The 16803-nt window shown below is 51.7% G+C and overlaps 1 protein-coding gene across 1 annotated transcript in view; it reads left to right on the forward strand.

Moving 5' to 3' along the window:
- PTK7 (protein tyrosine kinase 7 (inactive)) overlaps window positions 1-16803 on the forward strand; it is a 60565-nt gene extending 43762 nt beyond the window's left edge. The window contains exons 11-20 of the mRNA XM_065884677.1: window positions 1155-1304; window positions 1422-1572; window positions 1670-1797; window positions 3128-3331; window positions 4190-4345; window positions 4972-5204; window positions 6191-6271; window positions 14181-14332; window positions 15134-15312; window positions 15806-16803. Of these exons, the coding sequence (XP_065740749.1) occupies window positions 1155-1304; window positions 1422-1572; window positions 1670-1797; window positions 3128-3331; window positions 4190-4345; window positions 4972-5204; window positions 6191-6271; window positions 14181-14332; window positions 15134-15312; window positions 15806-15966 (1595 nt within the window). The 3' untranslated portion in view covers window positions 15967-16803. The remainder of the gene's footprint in view (window positions 1-1154; window positions 1305-1421; window positions 1573-1669; window positions 1798-3127; window positions 3332-4189; window positions 4346-4971; window positions 5205-6190; window positions 6272-14180; window positions 14333-15133; window positions 15313-15805) is intronic.

Here is a 16803-nt window from a genome sequence, read left to right on the forward strand (position 1 = left end):
AGCCAGACACAAAAGAGGTCAGGTTACAGCATTAGACAACATAAGACGACTCAAGGCAACAAATGATTGGATCGGTCCAGACAGGGCCGTAAAGTCCTTTCCCTCTTTTCAAAATAGTCATCCTTTCCAATGTAAAGGTAATCCTTTAGAAAATTTTGGCAGAAAATAATGCAGAATCCCACCATCAGTCACCTCTGGGTGTGTACCTTTTTCTGTGTACATCTTTTTGTTTTTACATAGCAGTTTTACTGTACATATAATTTTCACTTATTATACTTCCATGAGTTGAGTCATGCTTACTATAGAAATGGAAGATGCAGATAACTGTATGTAATTTTATCTTTTTTTACTTAACATTATCAAGCATTTCCCCGTGGTTTTGTACATAAACATTGGTTTTGATGATTGCAATAATATTCCAATGATTGGATTCACTGTAATTTACTTAAATATCCCCTAAATGTTGGACATTTGGGTTGTTAACCACCCTCCCTTCCTCCCTCCCTTTCTCTGCCTCTTTCTGTCTCTCTCTCTCTCTCTCTCTCTCTGTCTTTTTATTGCTGCAATAAACATCTTGAGGCAGAGTTTTTTCTGGACTTGGGTTTATTTCCTTTGGGAAAGATTCCCAGAAATGGAATAATTATGTATAAAAGGGTATGCACATTTTTACAACCCTTGATGCGAATGGCCAAATTGTTTTTTAAAAGGTTTTTACATTCCCATTAACAGTGAGAGAGAGGGGGGTTGTAGATTCTGAGCAGCAAGTGGGCTGTCTCTGCTCAGGTGTCTGGGGGAGCTGTCTCTGGGGGGTGGGACTCAGAATGGGCGGGACGATGGCAAAGAGCAGGAATGGGTTCTAGGAGTGGAGAGTGACAGGCAGTGAGGGTGAGAGCAAGGCAAATTCCAAGCCCAACCAGAAGTCCAGTTTGGTGGAAGTGGAACGTTACACAGGGCAGTAGAAGGACGTGAGACTGAAAAATTAGAAAAGGAGTAAGTAACAGGGACTCCCAATGCCTGGCTCAGGCGTTTAGATCTTGTCTGTGAATAGCCAGGAGCGATGGCGTGTTTTTCATTAGAGGTGAGTGACTGAGGGCGTTGCTGGCCACTCATGGGACTCTGGTCCATCCCACCATTCCCCAATGTTGCCTCTGTAGATGGGAGCAGCCTTCCAGAGTGGGTGACGGACAACGCTGGGACCTTGCACTTCTCCAGGGTGACCCGCAATGATGCTGGCAACTACACTTGCATCGCCTCCAATGGGCTGCAGGGCCAGATCCGTGCCCACGTCCAGCTCACCGTGGCAGGTGCGACCGTGCAGGGGGCTGGGGCTGGGGCTGGCGGGCCCTGTGGGGCAGCTGCCTGCACCCCGCCAGCCCCTTTGCTCAGTGCTCCCTGCCCCTCACCGGGCTCTTCCCATCCAGTGTTCATCACCTTCAAGGTGGAGCCGGAGCGCACGACCGTGTACCAGGGCCACACGGCCCTGCTGCGGTGCGAGGCCCAGGGGGACCCCAAGCCACTCATTCAGTGGAAGGGCAAAGACCGTATCCTGGACCCCACCAAGCTGGGACCCAGGTAGGCTGTCTCCCTCCCACACCCACCCTGCCTCTCCTGCAGCCCAGTCTCCCTGGAGCTGGCCTGGTGGGCAACGCTGTGACTTCTCTCCTGGCAGGATGCACATCTTCCAGAACGGCTCCCTGGTGATCCACGATGTTGCCCCCGAGGACTCGGGCCGCTACACCTGCATCGCGGGCAACAGCTGCAACATCAAGCACACGGAGGCCCCCCTCTATGTCGTGGGTATGGGACCCGGAGGGGTGTCCTGCACAGGAAGTGGGGGCACCTCACTTCTTTCTCATCCTTGTGCTCATCGGCCCCTGTACACAGAAGGCACGAAACCATTTTTGCGGTGGGCGCGGGCATTCAGCTGTGTCCCCTCCACCAGGCCACCTCACCGTCAGTCTCAGGTTCCTTGCCTGGACCTGGGCTCTCCCTTAAACAGTCCACGGCTAGTGGGTGTGTGCCTGTTCCGGGGAAGTCGGGATGGTGCCCTTGTCCTAAAATGCTTCCTCCCAGGTCTCCCTACAGGTCCCTGGGTGGGCAGGGAGGGGATCAGGCCAGGAGGCAGCGGCACAAGTTTCCTTTACCCTAGAGGCCCAGAGAGGATGGTGTGTCAGGGGAAACAACCTGACTAGGGTCAGGGACTTGGGGTTTGGGTCTGGCCTCTCTTGTTAACCACCTCTGTGCCCTTGCAGGTGTTATTTCCTCCCCAGGGGCTTTTTTCTCTGTCTGTAAGGTGGGCGTGGTTTAAATGAGCGGTTTCAAACTTTTTTTGGTTTAGCAGCAGAACTGGTTTTCTAGACAAAGTTTTATGTGGAACTTTAAATGAGTAAGGTGAAGTGACAGCCTCCTTGGTTGAAGCCACTGGGTGTGTGTGAGAGTTGGGGAATCCTGCATGGCCTCCCCCTTGGGCCTCTCTCCCTCCAGACACCTCTTTCTCCATGGGACCCGAGGCCACTGAAAGCCCCTAGACTAGAAGATCCCTTCTGCAAATACGTTTCTCTTTTTTTAATATTTTTTTTTTTTGGCCATGCTGCACATGAAAGATTTTAGTTCCCTGACCAGGGATTGAACCCATGCCCCCTGCAGTGGAAGTGCAGAGCCCTAACCACTGGACCGCCAGGGAAGTCCCTACCAATACTTTTCTAGAAGAACCACTCTGTGCTGGGCGATGGCTGGGATTCTAAACCAAAAGTTCCCAGATGCAGCTCTTCAGAGCCTGACTCATGATGTTAAGTCATTAAGGAAGCTTGTTAGCAAACAGTGTGGGTTTGTGGTGGGGCCGACAGATGTGCCTCTTAGGTGTGTCCCTGGCCTCGTGTCCAGATGCAGAGCCAGCTTGGGAATCACTGGCCTCAACTCCTGCACAGCTCCCTCTGGCCTTGGTGGGGCCCTGAGGACCTGGCCCTTGATGCCATTGCTGGTGGTGACCCTCCCTGGGTCGCTCTGGCTTGGTCAGGCCAAGTGTCTGGGAGGTTGTCTTATGTGTGCAATAGGGAGCGGCCAGTAGAGAAGTAGGGCTGGGCTTGCTTCAGCAGCCCCTGCTCACACCTATCTGTATGTCTCTCAGACAAGCCGGTGCTGGAGGAGTCGGAGGGCCTGGGCAGCCCTCCACCTTACAAGATGATCCAGACTATCGGGCTGTCGGTGGGCGCCGCTGTGGCCTACATCATTGCCGTGCTGGGCCTCATGTTCTACTGCAAGAAGCGCTGCAAGGCCAAGCGGCTTCAGAAGCAGCCGGAGGGCGAGGAGCCAGAGATGGAGTGCCTCAACGGTGAGGGGCCCTGGAGGAGGGAGGCCCAGGAAGAGGGAGGCGGTGCTGTGCGCAGGTGCTGAGCGCCCTCCCGTGGCCACGGAGGACAGCGCTGTGGCGCTGGAGGGAACTGCTGGAGCCAGAGCAGAGCCGCTCCGCACCGCCCCCCTCCCCTTCCCCCGCCGCCCCCCTGCCCCAATCCCAGCTGGAAGCCTGGAGTTGGCCGATTCCCTGGGCCTTGGCTTCTGCGCAACCTGGCTTACATCTTGCTCATTGGAGCCTCTTGGGCCAGCCTCCTACGTTTCCCTGCCTTCTCCCTGCAGTTCGAAACCACAGACATAATTTAAGTATATGTGTTCATGTTTCTTTGCACACCTTGTCTCCCCCCATTAGTCTCTGAGTTTCCCCAGGGGCGATCTGTCTGCCTGTTTCCCTCCTCCTGCCATTCTCTCCTCCGACTGGGAGCCCCCTGGGGACATTGCTGGGTCTCCCCTCTCAGTTTAGGAGTTCAGGAGCAGGGCCTGGGTTTCCCTTGTTGTGATTTTCCCTTTGTGCCTGTAGGAGACCCTATGAAAGCAAAAACCCTTATGTCACCATGCTGTCCAGGGACCATTGACTCAGATAAGACTTGTGCAGTTTTTTCCATTTCGAAAGTTGTAATCGGCTGTGTCAATAAGTGGTCATACCCTGAGGGATGCCTGTCTCCCTCGCCCCAGCCCCATCAGTTCATCGGTTGGATTGTGTGTGGATTTTGTGTGGGACCCCAGGATTGGACCCCTTTGGTGGAAGTGGGAGATTGTGGAAAAGGACTACAGTCCCCGCCATGGTGGCCAGAGTGTCAGGTCTTATCCTGACACCCTCCCTGCCCCTTCTTCCCAGGCGGGCCTCTGCAGAACGGACAGCCCTCAGCAGAGATCCAAGAGGAAGTGGCCTTGACCAGCTTGGGCTCCAGCTCCGCGGCCACCAACAAACGCCACAGCACAAGTGACAAGATGCACTTCCCTCGGGCCAGCCTGCAGCCCATCACCACACTGGGTGTGTTGCCTTGGCCATCATCACCCCTGCTTAACTACAGGCTCTGGTCTGTCTTGGGGCTGTGCTAGGGCTGGTGGCTCTGGAGTCCCTGAGGCCCAGAACATCAGAAATGGAGGGAGCTTTGGAGAGGCCCGGTCCAGTGTGTCCCCCACCTGTTGTCCACACCCCACCTCCACAGATTTTGTCATTCCTGTGTATTATTCACTTGATGTTTTATTTAGATTGACTCTCCCTCACCTTTAAAAAGAAATCAACTAAAGTTAGCTTTGTTTTAGGAATAACTCTGAGAAGTTACGGATCTGTGCTAGTTAAATGTTTTCTGAGCATAGGTTAGAATGTAGAACTAAGATCTGTTTATGGTGAATGACCTAAAATTCTCATACAGACCACCCTCTAGAAAGTACTATTAATCTGACCCCTTTATTTCACTGTTAGCATCTGCCAAGCCCAGGGCAGAAGGGGAAGTGGTTTGCTCGGGGTCACCCACACAGCTGGGGCCACCTGGCGGTCCAGGTGGGTGGGGCAGAGAGACTCCCTGCTGTGTGACACAGGCCAGGTGCCTCCCAAGTCAGGGGCTTTCTCTGCCCCGGGGAAGGCTGCTGGCCGACTCAGACGTGTGCCCGCAGGGAAGAGCGAGTTTGGGGAGGTGTTCCTGGCAAAGGCGCAGGGCTTGGAGGAGGGGGTGCCAGAGACCCTGGTGCTTGTGAAGAGCCTGCAGAGCCGGGACGAGCAGCAGCAGCTGGACTTCCGGAGGGAGTTCGAGATGTTTGGGAAGCTGAACCACGCCAACGTGGTGAGGCTGCTGGGACTGTGCCGGGAGGCCGAGCCCCACTACATGGTGCTGGAGTATGTGGACCTGGTATGCTGCTGGCCGGGGCCCTGCTTGTCTCGGGCTGGGCAGTGCTCTGACCTGGGGGGGCGGGGGGCACCGTGGGAACCTGCTGTCACCACCTTGAGATGCTCAGCCTCCTGTCCCCCCAGCTCTCCGACACCCACCTTTCGTTGACCCGCACCCCGTCTGCCAGCCCCAGGTCTCGGGGTGGGGCCCAGGCCCAGGTTCTTCCCTCTTCTCCCTCTGCCCGCTGCCTGGATGACTCTCGTTTTCTTTGGTTTGTCTTTTTTTTTTTTCCTCCCCAGGGCTTGTCAGCCCTTGAGAATAAACATGTCAGAAACTGGCTTTCCTTCTTTCCCTGCAGCCCGCACCACTTGAGGGACAGTGTTAACCCAGCCACTAGCCTTCTCTTTCCACCCTGCTTGGCACGCCCAGCTCCACCCCTCACCCTTCATTCCCTCGCCCATCTAGGCCTAATCCCCCTGGTCTTCGAGCTGCTACTTGTCAAACTCCCCAGCTCGGGGCAGGAAGGGGGCGGAGTGACCCTCGTCTTTCCTTTAGTGAGTGCTCGTGAGCACTTTGTGCATGTTTTTGCCGCTTATGTCCCCTCTTCGTTATGTCTGGAGGACACAGCCTTCCTGTCTGGGGTCCGTGAAGACCCCATGAAGACGGAGGGTTGGGGGCTGTGGGGTTTTCCTCTCCTGGCTCCCTCAGGGCAGGGGCTTCCTCACCTGCCCATCTGGGGCCTCCCCTGAGGGTCGCAATGACCGTTCTTCTCCCTTTCCGACGTGAGAGCTTCTAGGAGGCACTTCCTATAGTTTTTAATTCCCACTGGACACTTCCCATGGGATGGGGTCTGGGCTGGGGATTGGGCATTCAGGTCGGAGCTCCTCAACCCCCCCACCCACCCACCATCCCCCCGGGGCGGGTACCTTGTGAGCACCTGCTGGGTTGGATGTTTTGGAGATACCGGCTGGACTCTGACTTGACAGAGACGCTTGGCTTTTCCTCAGGGAGACCTCAAACAGTTCCTGAGGATTTCCAAGAGCAAAGATGAAAAGTTGAAGTCGCAGCCCCTCAGCACAAAGCAGAAGGTGAGGACGGGAGCGGGTCGAGGCCCCCATGGTGGGCCAGGACCCGGGGCAGTTACCTAACAGCAGTGCACTGGTTGAATGCATCCTGTGGGCCAGGCCCCGTGTAAGTACTTACCTCAGCGATCACGGTGATCCTCTGCGATACATGTCGCTGTCCGAGTTGTGGGTGAAGACGCCAAGGTTTAGAGAGATTAGGTGACTTGTCCCAGTCATGGAGCCTGTGAGTGCCTTTGTGTGGCCATGTTGCTTTCCGAGAGAAGAGCTGCCCTTCACCTTGGCCGCTGGAGCAGGATTTCTGTCACCTGCCTTGGATGCTGAGCTGGAGGAACAGCAGGCAGCTGGCGTCTAGGGGCCTTCGGGGCTGGGCGTGGCCCTGAGCGTCTTTCTTCATTCTCTGCGTGTGAACTGGCCTCCTGACATGTGCCCCTGCCTCCATCTCCGAGAATCCACAGGATTGTCTGCTATGGCTGTATATGGAAAGCCACAGGACAGGACGTGCTTCTCCAGCTGGGTGGGATGTCAAGACCCCAGAGCTCACAAATCAGGGCACGCGTGGATCCAGTGAATCTGGCATGATGGGCCCTTGGGGATGCAAAATTGAGACTGTGCATGTCCTTGGGGCACTTAGGATCTAGTGGGAGAGCTTGGGTAAGTGAGTATGGCGTGTGCCTTACAGACTTCAGGTAAGACACAGAAAGCAAGTGAGAGACATAAAATAAGAGACGTTGAAGACGTCCACGTCCTTTAGGTGGACAGACAGTGTGGTTAACAAAGAAGGTCTCCTGGTAGAGAAAGGCATTCGAGTTCAAGTCTCAAGGACAAGAAGTAGGTGAATGGTGGGAAGAAGAGGAGTTTAGGTATGTTGCTTTGGCTGGGACAGGGGCGTAGGCAGGTGACAGGAAGTTATTTCCATCACGTGATCCGAGGGACTCTCTTTGGCTGAGAGTCGTCGCCACTGTTGCTGAAGATCTCTCCACACTTTTTTGCCCAAGTGTCTTGAACTGGATGGGGAAAATTCGGTAAGTTGGGTTTCATACTCTCTAAGGACAATATTCTGCATTGGGTGGTGGGGGAAGGGCATTGCTTTAAAAAAAAATTGGAGATTTATGGACCGTACCTCAGACTTGCGGAATCTGTGAGAGTGGGGTCTGAGGATCTGCATTTTTTTTTTTTTTGCGGTACGCGGGCCTCTCACTGTTGTGGCCTCTCCCGTTGGGGAGCACAGGCTCCGGATGCGCAGGCTCAGCGGCCATGGCTCACGGGCCCAGCCGCTCCGCGGCATGTGGGCTCTTCCCGGACCGGGGCACGAACCCGTGTCGCCTGCATCGGCAGGCAGACTCTCAACCACTGCGCCGCCAGGGAAGCCTGGATCCGCATTTTTTAAACAAGCTCTCCAGCTGATTCTTAAGCTCATTAAGGTTCAAGGAGCCCAGGAGTAGGATAGTGGCTTTGTAATGGTTTTGGTTAAAGTCCCCTATAAGAAATGCATTTTAGGGCTTCCCTGGTGTCGCAGTGGTTAAGAATCCTCCTGCCAATGCAGGGGACATGGGTTTGTGCCCTGGTCCAGGAAGATCCCACATGCCACAGAGCAACTAAGCCCGTATACCACAACTAGCGAGCCTGCGCTCTAGAGCCCGCGAGCCACAACTACTGAAGTCCTTGTGCCTAGAGCCTGTGCTCCGCAACCAGAGAAGCCACCACAATGAGAAGCCCGCATACCGCAACAAAGAGTGGCCCCTGCTCGCCGCAACTAGAGAAAGCCCGCACGCAGCAACGAAGACTCCAACGCAGCCAAAAATAATAAATAAATAAAACAAATAAATTTATTTTAAAAAATGCATTTTACATCATGGCCCAGCAAACACACACATACACACACATGCAACTAAAATGAATCTTTCACAACCCTGTATTTGATGCACTTAATATTTCCTATCCTATCCTTTTTTTTTTTTTAACCCACTAAATTGGTTTTGAGACCCATATGGGTCTCGATCAGTAGTTTGAAAAACACTTCTTTGGGGGGATTCCATGAAAATGAAAATTCTTAGGAAAGCTATATTAAAATTTGTAGATGCTTTCTGGCGCTAATAATTTAGTGAGCTGCTGTGCCACTTTATATTCCTAGGGTTCTGGGGGAATAGAAGGAGAAAACTTTCAGGTTGTTTTTGTTTTTTTTGTTTTTTTTTTTTTTTTTTTGCGGTACGCGGGCCTCTCACTGCTGTGGCCTCTCCCGTTGCGGAGCACAGGCTCCGGACGCACAGGCTCAGCGGCCATGGCTCACGGGCCCAGCCGCTCCGCGGCATGTGGGATCTTCCCGGACCGGGGCACGAACCCTTGTACCCTGTATCAGCAGGCGGTCTCTCAACCACTGCGCCACCAGGGAAGCCCAACGTTCAGTTTTTAAAGGGAGGTGGAGTGGTAAGCAGGGTGCTCCCTGGCCAGCTAGAGCTGGAATGAGGGTGCTGTGCCTGGACGGGGAGGAGCCTCAGGAGGATTCCAGGATAGCTGTGGGATCGTGATAGCAATCAAAGACACAGGCCCTGGGTGGTGGCATAATTGTAGGTGATGCTTGTTAGAGTAGCTGATAAGATAATGGAGATTTTGAAGTTGGAGCACTGTAACCTGTGATTTCTCCATGGATCACCTGCAAGCTAATGATGGGACCAGGAGCAGGGGCAGCTTAGCACACCTGGTGGACAACGCTTTGCTTTAAGCAGTCAGATGCCGGATAGGAAGCAGCAGCCTGTTTGGGAAGAGCAGGGAAGCGTCACGGTGGCTTAGCCAGAACTCGGGCGAGCCCCCAGGGTGTTAAAGTTGGAAAGGAGGGGTGGATCTGGTCTTTACCAAAGTGCAGGTGTTTATAACAGCATTTGAAAATTAATCCCGTGGCCATCTGATGGCGGCTTGCCCAGCAGTAAGGAAACACTTAACTGGCTTGGGTTAACAGAATTCCCTTTTACTGTCTTCGCTTAGCCAGTATTTCCAGAAGCACTGCTTCTCTGGAAAGATAGCAAGTTAGTCACTGGGCCAAGACCTCTGTCTTCTATTCCCATGACTAGCAGCAGATTGTTTAGCTTGTGAGCCAGAGCAGAGAGGGCAGGCTGAGGGGAAAGCCAAGTCTGATGAGGGCTTGTTACAAAAGCCTTTGTCTGCCCCTTACAGACAAGGGGGCAAGGCTGGACAATGCCCTGGCGTTTCGGTTTTTTTTTTGTTTTTTTTTTTGTTTTTGCGGTAGGCGGGCCTCTCACTGTTGTGGCCTCTCCCGTTGTGGAGCACAGGCTCCGGACGTGCAGGCTCCGGACGTGCAGGCTCAGCAGCCATGGCTCACGGGCGCAGCCGCTTCGCGGCATGTGGGATCCTCCAGGACCGGGGCACGAACCCGCATCCCCTGCATTGGCAGGCAGACTCTCAACCACTGCGCCATCAGGGAAGCCCCTGCCCTGGCGTTTTGAAGACTGAAGTAGAGTGTGTCCGTTTATAACGCCTTTTACCACCAGTGCCACTTGGGGCTTCCTGAGGATGGCAGCCTGGGAGCTCTTTTGGGAGCATGACCTCTACTTTTCTTTGGAGATCCAGTGCCTGGCTCTGCACCCAGGGACGGCTCAGTAATCCTGGTGGACCTGTTCACCTGACCTCTTCTCATTGGCTCATGCATTTGGTTGGAAGCTCTCCGGAGATTTTGTGGCTTCACTTTTGATAAAGAAAATGCACCAAAAAGATGAGATTTCCCCTAACTCTTGGTAGTGGCCCGCGTTCAGCCCGTCTGCATATGCAGTGTCAGTCGATATATTGGATATGTAATGGGTCCAGACTGGTTGTGGTTGGGATCAGTGCTGCCTAATAGAACTTCCCAAGGTGGTGGAAACATTCCATACCTGTGCTGTCCAGTGCAGTGGTCACCAGCCCCACGTGGCTACTGAGTACTTAGCATGTGGCTAGAGAGACGGAGGAGCTGAATTTTTTATTTTATTAAGTTTTAATTAACTGAAATAGCCACATGGGTCTAGGGGGCTACTGTTTTGGACAGCGCAGGTGTAGACCATTGTTTTTAAACTTTTTTTGACTGAGACCCACAGTAGCAAAAAAAAAAAAAAAGAAAGAAAAGAGAGCACATTTTACATCACAATGCAACACAGACGTGCATATTTATTTTAAATATTCTAAAGTATCACTTTTTTAAAATTAATTAATTATTTTTGGTTGCGTTGGGTCTTTGTTGCTGCGTGCGGGCTTTCTCTAGTTGTGATGAGTGGTGGCTGCTCTTCATTGCGGTGCACGGGCTTCTCATTGCGGTGGCTTCTCTAGTTGCAGAGCACAGGCTCTAGGCGCATGGGCTCCAGTAGTTGTGGCACGTGGGTTCAGTAGTTGTGGCACACGGACTTAGTTGCTCCTTGGTATGTGGAATCTTCCCGGAGCAGGGCTTGAACCGTTGTCCCCTGCATTAGCAGGTGGATTCTTAACCACTGCGCCACCAGGGAAGTCCCAGAAGTGTATATTTAAAAAATGAAAAAAGTTCCATGAATGATAGTTATCCTTTCCACGTCTGATACACTCTGATATTTTCTATTCCTTTAAAAAAAAATGCTGGTTAAGATTCACTAAATGGGTTTTATGCCATACTAGTAGGTTGTGACCACAATTAGCAACTCTCCAGTGGAGGCAGTGGGACCTGCAGGGATCTCACTGGTCAGAGCACACAGACTGAGAAGATCTGTTTTTGGAATGACCCCTCTCCCAGTGTTTGGACTCAGCTCCTCTCCTGGCCTTTCCGTGACCCTGGGACCCAGGCCGGTGAAGCTGCTCGGAGCCAGCCAGGGATGCCGAAGGGCCAGTCCACAGCCAGCACCCCACCCCTGGGGTCACTGATGGCAGACAGCCCTTCCTGTGCCCCCATCCACAGTGAGGTGACCCAGGAAAGGCGGCTGCAGTGTTGAAGAAAGAGCCAGGCTTTGGCATTTGGCAGGGACTGTGGGCAAAGCTGAGGAGGAGCCCACCTCACAGAGAGCAAGAAGGGGAGCGGCTAGCTTGGCTCAGGGCCCGGGCACACAGTAAGGTGCACAACAAGTGTTCCCACCCCGTTCTCTCTGACCGCTTGGTCTCCTCCTTGCCCTGGGTAATGTGGGAGCAGCCCTTCTACCCCTCACATTCACCTTTGTTCCTTTTTGAAATTCAGGGACATAGAATCAGATAAACCATAATCTTGGTTAATCGGTGACATACTGTCATTGGTCCACACACAGGCTGCTTTTACTTACTTATTGTTATTTTTTTAATGTGTTTATTGACATGTGTATGTATGTGTGTATGTTTGTTTTCATTTTGATATTTCAAACTTAAAAGACTGTAAGAATGGTTCAAGGAGCTCCTACAAAACCTTTAGCCAGATTCGGTTGTTTACATTTTGCCCCATTTGCTTTATTATTCTCTGTGTCTGTATATTATTATTATTATGCATTTTTCTGAGCCACTGGAGGTAGGTTAGAGGCCAACTTTTGACCTTTTGCAATCAGATGTGTGGCAAATGATACCTTGTCGGGGCTTGATTAGTATTTTCTTGATCACCCATGATACTGATCATTAGCCACGTTTGTCTCTCCGTGATTTAGTATGTAGTGGGTGGCTTCTCCCTTATGGATCCTGAAAGTGAGTCTGTGTGCTGGAAGAAATACACAGCTGGCCAGTAACTTGTTAAATAACCTTCCACGCGGACCTCTTTGCATTTCTGTTTGCCTTGTTTTTATATACAAGGAAATGCTACATGTCCTATGTCCCTTGGTGTCACTCCCAAGGATTGGATAAGGTGACAGAGGCATAGGGACCATTGGTCTTTACAGACACTCTCCTGGTGCTCTGATTTTACCTCTGTTTGGCCTGGCTCACCTTCCCCCAATTGGTGGCACCCTTCCGCAGGTAAAATTCTTACCTCCCTTCTAGACTGCCTTCTCACCAGGAGCCCAGTCTTGCCATCCCTATTATATTCCATCAGCACCTAGTTGTATGTGGTGTATAGTAGATGCTCAATTGATATTCGTTCAGTGCATTGGTGTATATTTCTTAAATGTTAATATTTCTTAATTATAATTACATTTAATATGTTATATAATATATTATATGTAATACATTCACATGGCTCAAACACTTTTAAAAGGTATCAGTGAAAAATCTCCCCAACTCTCTTAAACTTTGGAAAATAGTATTGCATTATTTTGTAATGCTAGATCTACTCACAGTCCACGACCCCCCACGAGATATCTTACAGAAACTCATGCATGTATACACTCATAAGAACATTCATAACAGCACTTTTTTTTTTTTTTAAAGAGAGAGGGAGGGAGGGAGGAAGAGAGAGGTCATGCTCTTATTTATTTATTTATTTGGTTGTGCCGGGTCTTAGTTGTGGCTGGTGGGCTCCTTAATTGTGGCTTGTGGGCTCCTTAGTTGAGGCTTGCCAGCTCCTTAGTTGTGGCACGTGGGTTCCTTAGTTGTGGCATGCATGTAGGATCTAGTTCCCTGACCAGGGATCGAACCCGGGCCCCCTGCATTGGGAACTCGGAGTCTAACCACTGTGCCACCAGGGAAGTACCCAGCACTGTTCTTTTTTTTTTTTTTTAATTTTATTTTTTGCTGCGTTGAGTCTTTGTTGCTGCATGCGGGCTTTTCTCTGGTTGTGGCGAGCGGGGGCTACTCTTCGTTGAGGTGCGTGGGCTTCTCATTGTGGTGGGTTCTCTTGTTGTGGAGCACGGGCTCTAGGCGCTTCAGTAGTTGTGGCACATGGGCTCAGTAGTTGCCCAGCACTGTTCTTAATAGCGAAAATCTGGCGGGGGGCGGGGGAAACAAATTTCCACTGACATTAGAAGGAATAAATTATGATGTGTTTTTTTTTTTTTTTTTTTTTTTTTTTTATGATGTGTTTATGATGAGAAAGAACTCAGTACAATGATATCCCAAAAAAAAGGTTGAACCTTGCAATGTTAAGTGACAGAATCAAGGCACAAAGGAATATACGTGTTTGTATGCTTGCAGCCTTATCTGGTTCTAAAACAGGCAAAATGGAATTGTATTGTTTGTTTAGGAACATACGCATCAGCGGTAAAACTGTAAAGAACAGACAAGACATTATTTTCATACAAGTCAGGATAGTGATTACCTCTTGAGGAGAGAGGAGAATTTGTGATGGGGAAGGAGCCAGTGAGGAGCTTCTGGGGGCCTATCATTGGTTTCTTTTTTTAACTTGGTGACTGTTACCTGGGTGTGGGCGTTATAGTTATTCGTGAAAGTAGACATATTTTATGAACTTTTCTATATGTAGTTCACACCAAAATATAAACCAAAAGTTTCCCTGCCTTTTCTCTCTGGCCTCCAGCTACCCTTCTCAGAGGCAACCAGTGTGTGTGTGTGTGTGTGTGTGTGTGTGTGTGTGTGTGTGTGTGTGTCTCTATCTACCTTCGCTCACACATATATTTTATATATAGATATATATGGTTGTTTATTTTGTTTTTTATGAAATGCAACTAGTAGGAAATATGTAACTTTGAAGTAAAAAAAAAAAAAGAGGAGCAGCCCATAAAGATGTGAGCTATACTTACTGCCCAGTTATTTTTCACTCAGCAGGTGGTCACTATGTGGTCTCCCTACCCCACCTGCCACTCACTTAATCTAGCACCTGCTGTGCATGGGAGTGGGGCCGAAAACTTTATTTCATTCAGTTCAGTTCTCCAACAACCCAGGAGGTGCAGGTCCTGTTATTCCCATTTTACAGAGAAGGGAACAGGCTGTTGTGCCTTTGTTTTGGGGCTTCCTTCAGCATCACATTGATGGTGCTGAGACCCCACCAAGAGCTGTGTCAAGGGCGGTCCGCCAGTACCCCAGTCCTGATGTGCTCTGACAGCCCCCTTTCTCGTTCCAGGTGGCTCTGTGTACCCAAGTGGCCCTGGGAATGGAGCACCTGTCCAACAACCGCTTCGTGCACAAGGACCTGGCCGCTCGAAACTGCCTGGTCAGCGCTCAGAGACAGGTGAAGGTGTCGGCCCTGGGGCTCAGCAAGGACGTGTACAACAGGTAGGGGGCACAGGTGGAGTGGGCGAGGGGCAGAGGGCAGACAGAGCTGGTGGGGGGGTGGGAAAGGGCTTAGTCCAAAGCTGGAGGCCCCTGGAGGGGCAGAACCTTCCCACCCTCTCCCAAGGGTGCAGTAGGCGTCCCAGCCAGTGGACCACAGCTCCCTCATCTTACACATTTTCTCTAGTGATAAAAAAATTATAAACCTTTTTCAAAAGTAACTAGTCACACTTTATATAGAATTTAACTATTCATATGGTTCTCTCTGTAACTTCCTGAATTCAGTAGTTATTCTTAAGGCTAAGACTTAAAGCTCAGCACCCATAGCCAGAGATCGCGCTGGAATATACATTACCTAGTGCCTCCGGGAACTTCCCCTCGAGTCATCCCAGTTTTGACTCACCCTGGTTTGTCTGACTGTTGCTTTAGTCATGATTGGGTTATCACTAGTAAAGCTCTTTAAGATTTCTTTCCATTTAACGTGTTCATTTTTCACACTTTTAAACTAATATAGAAAGTATGTATGATTATTAGCTTTTAAATATTGACATTAGGCGAAGTCTGATTCTTAAGGGAATTTTTTAACCGTCAGACCCCATGTGGATGCCTCCAGATTTCATCCAGTATACAACCCCCCACCCCACCCCTTGCTAAGCAAAAATGTTTCCAATTTCCCTGAATGCCTTGATACAGAAAATCTGGGCTGTAGCTTGGGTATGAGACCCAGACCTGGGATGAGGTGGGATCCCAGGCTGTGCCCCTCACCCCCCCACCCCCATGCCTGTGTGTCCTCTTGTCCCACAGTGAGTACTACCACTTCCGCCAGGCCTGGGTGCCGCTGCGCTGGATGTCCCCTGAGGCCATCCTGGAGGGCGACTTCTCCACCAAGTCTGATGTCTGGGCCTTCGGCGTGCTGATGTGGGAAGTGTTCACTCACGGGGAAATGCCCCACGGAGGGCAGGCAGACGACGAAGTGCTGGCAGGTAGGCAGCTCTGTTTCCGAGAGACAGTTCCAGATGTTCTCTAGGTGAAGAGCTTGCTCAGGGTCCCGGGGCCAGTTCAGCCCCCGCCCTCCTCTCTCAGGGCTGGTATCAGCACGTACATGGATATGGCCACTCCACTTGTTAGATTACCGAAATACCTTCATACTGGTTGGTAAATAGCCCTTGTCCCCAGCGTTCACTCCAGCTACTCTGGTGCCTGCCTATTGACCCCACTTCAGCCCCTGTGTATTGGCTGCTTCTTGTGCTGCTTGGACCCTGCCCCTGCCAGCCAGAGAGAGCTGGGATCAGGGGAGTCCTCCCCTTTGCTTGCAAGATGCTTTCTATAAACTCCCTGAATCCTTGCTCATCCACACTGGCCAGTGTCCCTCAGAGTCTCCCTCACGTGGCTGCCTGTGGGAACTGCAGGCTCCACAGAGTATTGGACAGGTGGTTAAATATTTTGACTAACCCTCTTCCCACCGTCTTTCTGCAGACTTGCAGGCTGGGAAGGCCAGACTCCCGCAGCCTGAGGGCTGCCCTTCCAAGCTCTACCGGCTGATGCAGCGCTGCTGGGCCCTCAGCCCCAAGGACCGGCCCTCCTTCAGCGAGATCGCCAACACCCTGGGAGACAACCCCGCGGATAACAAGCCGTGAGGAGGGAGCCCAGGCAGGCTGTGCCTCAGGATGGCGTGGGCAGGGAAGGACCTCCTGAGGGGTGCCCACAGCATGATGGGCAAGATCCTGGTCCTCTTGGGCCCTAGGGGCCCCACCCGGGCACCACAGGCACTGCTGAGGTCAGGCAAGGCCTGGGCTTTCTTCCTCTTCCTCACCCTCAGCCCTTGGGGAGGCTGATTTGGACCCAGACTGGGTGACTGGGGCTTTGGGCTGGGCAGCTTTCTCTACCACCCCTTCCCCTATCAGGGGAAGTGTGGGTGCCTCAGGTAAACCCAATTTCTGGCCTGGGTCTCCTCCCCTCCACCAGGTCCAGTTCTGCCACTCACCTGCCAACTTCATTGGGGGGGGGGCTAGGCTGGAGGTGAGCTGGCTTCAAGGGGAGTTCCTTTATATACTCAAGTCCTGGATTGTTCTGGCCTCTGGGGACCACTTTGGGGTCTGCACTGGGATCATGGAGGACCCAGCCAGCAAGTCCCCCCCCACCCCCACCCCGCCATGGACATGTGCACGCTGACCCAGACCTGCGCCTCCTACCCACCCTTCTCTCCTTTTCTCATCCTAAGTGCCTGGCAGATGAAGGAGTTTTCAGGAGCTTTTGACACTATATAACCCGCCCTTTTTGTATGCACCGTGGGCGGCTTTTGTATGTAATTGCAGCGTGGGGTGGGAGGGCATGGGACGTAGGGGTGGGTGCTGGAGGAGATGGAACAGTGGGCCACCCCTGCCTCACACCTTTATTGTTGTTGTTGTTGTTTGTTTGTTTGTTTTGGTTTTTTTTTACACTCGCTGCTCTCAATAAAGAAGCCTTTTTTACAA

Source organism: Phocoena phocoena, chromosome 10 (genome assembly GCF_963924675.1).
Source record: "Phocoena phocoena chromosome 10, mPhoPho1.1, whole genome shotgun sequence".
NCBI classification, from domain to species: Eukaryota; Metazoa; Chordata; class Mammalia; order Artiodactyla; family Phocoenidae; genus Phocoena; species Phocoena phocoena.